The 4153-nt window shown below is 36.6% G+C and overlaps 1 protein-coding gene across 2 annotated transcripts; it reads right to left on the reverse strand.

The window, feature by feature from the left end:
- Window positions 1–242: 242 nt before the first annotated feature.
- LOC137810962 (probable serine/threonine-protein kinase PBL9) lies at window positions 243–3806 on the reverse strand. 2 transcript variants are annotated; one of them, XM_068612482.1, is made up of 8 exons: window positions 3355–3806; window positions 3148–3213; window positions 2298–2656; window positions 2140–2175; window positions 1670–1805; window positions 1449–1591; window positions 1228–1351; window positions 243–887 (listed from the first exon to the last, which is right to left on the reverse strand). In XM_068612482.1, exons 2-8 carry the CDS (start codon window positions 3179–3181, stop codon window positions 451–453), a joined length of 1269 nt encoding a protein of 422 aa, XP_068468583.1. In that variant the 5' UTR covers window positions 3182–3213; window positions 3355–3806; the 3' UTR covers window positions 243–450. The 2 variants fall into 2 exon arrangements, with proteins under 2 accessions (XP_068468583.1, XP_068468590.1); XM_068612489.1 differs by lacking the exon at window positions 2140–2175 and having other exon boundaries at window positions 3355–3669.
- Between the last annotated feature and the right edge of the window lie 347 nt (window positions 3807–4153).

Raw genomic sequence — 4153 nt, forward strand, 5'->3', positions numbered from 1 at the left:
GCTGTTTTTGATGTGAACCATTCACTGTGGTATTATATTCATATTGCACAACAAAATCTACCCTGTATTCTTTCACCATGATGGAAAAAAAATCCTTCCAGGATATCAATTCATATCTCAAACTCTCACTGATTTCACTTTGTCCAAAATTATGCCCATATTTACAAGAAAGAAATCACAGATAAGTTTCGCTACAAGTTCTATGTGAAAATGCACATTGCAATTAAGTTTAACAACATAGAGAAGGAACACTGCTTACCAATATTGAAAAACAACAAAATTGAGCTAACCAGAGCTACACAAGAAAGTATCTGCAGTTCCAGATATTTTGACTAATGTTACAAACAGAACCTAAAATATGTACATGCAATAATACTAAGATATGTAAAGCCTATTACATAAACATGTGTGATATGAACGTGTTCAAGTTTATGTGGTAACATGCAATTTTCAAGGACGTGTATTTGCAATGTCATGTGAGAGAGGGGAAACTGAAGTTGTAACGCTTCTACCATGGATTAAATCATCAGCACTTTTTCTACGACTACGAGAAGTATTCACAGAACGAATATGATGTACATGGGGAACCTGCAGCTGCTCCAAATCTGTGACAACTTCTTGCATGTTTGGTCTCAACTTAGATTCTGTTGCAAGGCATCGCATAGAGAGGGTAGCTACCTTAAAAGCCTCATCTATATCATATTGGCCTTCAAGACGGTTATCTAACACACTCAAAAGCTTTCTCTTGTTTGCCATGTATGGCTTTGCCCATTCCACCAAATTGTGCTGTCCTGATGGTCTGTTCTTGTCCACAGCCCTCCTGCCAGATAACAGTTCTAGCAGCACAACTCCAAAACTGAAGACATCACTCTTACCACTCACATGACCTTCACCAACATATATTTTAGTCAATCACCAAAATCATATTTAAAATGAGTTCAGAAGTGTATGTGCTAATGTAGAAACCAAAACATAAAGTTGTCAATATGGAAACACAATAAATAATTAGTTTTAATTTTCTTTTCTACAATGACAGAATCAGATTTGAATTGAAGATCTTATCTAAACCTGAATAAATGATAAGTTGAATCCTGATAAGCTTATGTACCTAATATGCATAAGAATAGTTGCCAAAGTACTGATGTTTTTCTAAATGTCAAGAACCAAATTAAGTAATAGTGCCAATTTTGAAGAGTGTATAAATATAAATATTTAAACGCACAATACCTGTGGCTAGATATTCTGGAGCTGCATATCCGTAGGTTCCCATTACTCTGGTGGAGACATGACTTTTGTCACGTGTAGGTGCGTCCTTTAAGAGCCCCAAATCAGCAAGCTTTGCATTATAATTCTGAAGCAAACCAGCAAGGGAATCTTCAGATATGATATCTAAACAATTTTCTCTAATTATGAAACCTGATAACCATGGGTCTGTAAAGGGCACATACTGAATCCAGCAAGACATTTGAGGTCTTGAAATCTCGATATATCACTTTTGTTTCAGCACTGTGAAGAAATGCAAGCCCTTTGGCAGCACCAAGAGCGACTTTCAAACGCAGGCCCCAAGAAAGAGGTTGGAAATATGAGCCTCCTGTTGCAACAATGTTGCTGATGTTAGGCACACTTCACAAGGCCAACAATTTGAAAAGATAGGACATGAAGAACTCACTCATGAACAAGTGATTCTCCAAGCTACCACGAGGCATAAATTCATAGACCAGAAGACGGTCTCTATCTTCAAAGCAATATCCAATTAATTTCACTAGATGAGGATGAGAAAGCTGTCCTAGATAGTTTACTTCATCCTAACACAGAATAAATTTAAACACTGTAAGGCAAACCCATGTAAGGGAAGCACTTAATCCTCCTTGTTTTCCAAGTTTTCATAACATTATTGTTTGAGTGTGAATGTTTTTATATTACCAATAAATCAGAAATCATTTTTAGTAGAAAATAATAAACTTATCATGCATGAAAAAAAGTTGTAATTGAATGTCAGTACAAACAACTTTTTCACTGCATGAGTGCATATATTATATGTTCATTGTTTACACCATACAAATCACTACACGCTTGATATGTAGTCATGTTAAAAAGTTGAGTTTAGTTTAGAAGAGAAACATGGATAAGATAAGGCACCTCGAGACCTGCTTCATGAGTCATACCATGCCTTGCCTATAAAGACAAATATTCTCAAACATGAATTCATAGTTAAGCATTTAATAGAGGCAGTGTTTGCTTCTTAGAAGTAAATCAAATCAAAGTGTTTAATGTTTAAAGAAATAGATTAAACTCACCAACCACTCCCCGTGACCTTGGAAGCTATCCTGGCTAAGTCTTTTCACAGCAACAACAACCCCCGTGCCAGGTTTGGTTGCAGAAAGTGAGTGATCGTCAATCCAGCCCTTAAAAACTGATCCAAAACCATTCTCTCCTAACACACTGTCCTTACGGAAATTTCTTGTGGCAGCTGTAAGTTCTGTCAAACTAAAGCTCTTCAGATTGGATGAATACAAGATCTCACCTCCACTCTGAAGGGTATGAGGCACCGAAACCTCAGAGACCTTACTAATTGTGCTACTGAGATCTTTCGTAATTTTACTACTTGGACTGCTGAGATCTTTGGCCTCGGCACTCACATGCTTTGAGTTTAACCCTGAGATGATATCATGGATATAGTCCAAGTTCAACTTTCATAAACTACATGGCATATATCAAACATATGGCACATTCATTCAGCTAAAAAAACTTGATGTTAGTTAGACAAAGTTATTCTTAAGAATTATATGAGTACATTTTGAAGAAAACAGTCAAATTCCCAAGGTTAAGACCAGATGAAATAATTGATTGAGTAGTTTCAATATATTGAAACGAGATATTTGGCCTCAAAGAATAACTGAAAGAGTGTTGTTGACAAACCAAACTCATTAAACAAGGGCTAGCAAGGAAGCCGGGCTTAGTTATGGCTAATTAAAATTTCCATGCAGTCTTATAAAACCACAGGGGATGAGAAGGAGCTGAAGTTGAGTAAGATAAAAGTGGAGAACACCAAAACCAATCAACACAAAGCACATGGATCCAAACTCGTTTCAAAAGCATGTAGCTAGGGTGCTAAAACAAAGGTAAAGAAAAAATTGGAATATATACCAGTTTTAGGTTTGGTGCTCAAACAAACTCCCATGATAGAAGGAATACTTCCTTCAGCCTTGTTGCCTGTAGATCACAACAAAGCAAGTTCATCCACATCAGGTCCAACAGAAACCATGATCATGAATTGTAAAGAAGGAAAAAATGAAAAAAGAAAGATGTGATAAAAAAAATGGAAAGAAGAAGAAAAGAAAAGGCCAAGAAAACCTGTTTGAAGTAAAGCTGAATCAGGGGTTATAGGAAAAAGGAGAATAGAAGGAAGTACAGGTAGCCTACAGGGAGATGCAGGAAGCGAAAGACACAAGTTTGCTGACTTGTTAGGGAGGCATTACTATTAGTGTTAACTTGTGTGTGGCCCCTAGAGAGAGAAAACAGAAAGACCATTCAAAAGTTAAAGAACAAGTTGACCAAAGTTTCAGATAAAAGATTGGAAGGATTAGTAAAGACAAAGAGATAATAGGGAGGTTGAAGTGACTAAGGAAGGTGGGTATGTATGGCCATTCAAGTAGCATTGCATGGCTTGATGTAATGTAAGGGACTCCTTTTACTCCAGATTATACTCCATAACCAATTTTTGTTTTTTTTTGTGGAAGAGTATAATCTTGGTTAGTTATTTAACTTTGTACTGAAACCATAGAAAAGCTTATTGTGAATGGGGTGGATTATTATTTTATTTGGTTGGCATTGATTTATGATATCTGATAAGGTGATAGAATGTTTCCTGGTTTGGCTTTTGTTCTGTTTTGTTTGAGTGTGGATGGTTTGGAGGGTAGGGTCTTGCATCAAGTTGGAAGAAACCTTGGTTGTTTTGTAGCATGGCATGGACCACTTCAGCTTTTGCCACTTGCTGTTTTAATGTTGACCACACTTCACGCAAGTGAGCTCAACACGCTCACTACTCGTCATCCATGTCCCATATCGGAATATCCTAATTTTATAATACCCTCGTGTCATTTCCTAACTTTCTATTCTGATTCCCAAACGTCAAAAATATAATTTAGATTAT

This window comes from Phaseolus vulgaris, chromosome 11, assembly GCF_000499845.2.
Source record: "Phaseolus vulgaris cultivar G19833 chromosome 11, P. vulgaris v2.0, whole genome shotgun sequence".
Classification (NCBI taxonomy): domain Eukaryota; kingdom Viridiplantae; phylum Streptophyta; class Magnoliopsida; order Fabales; family Fabaceae; genus Phaseolus; species Phaseolus vulgaris.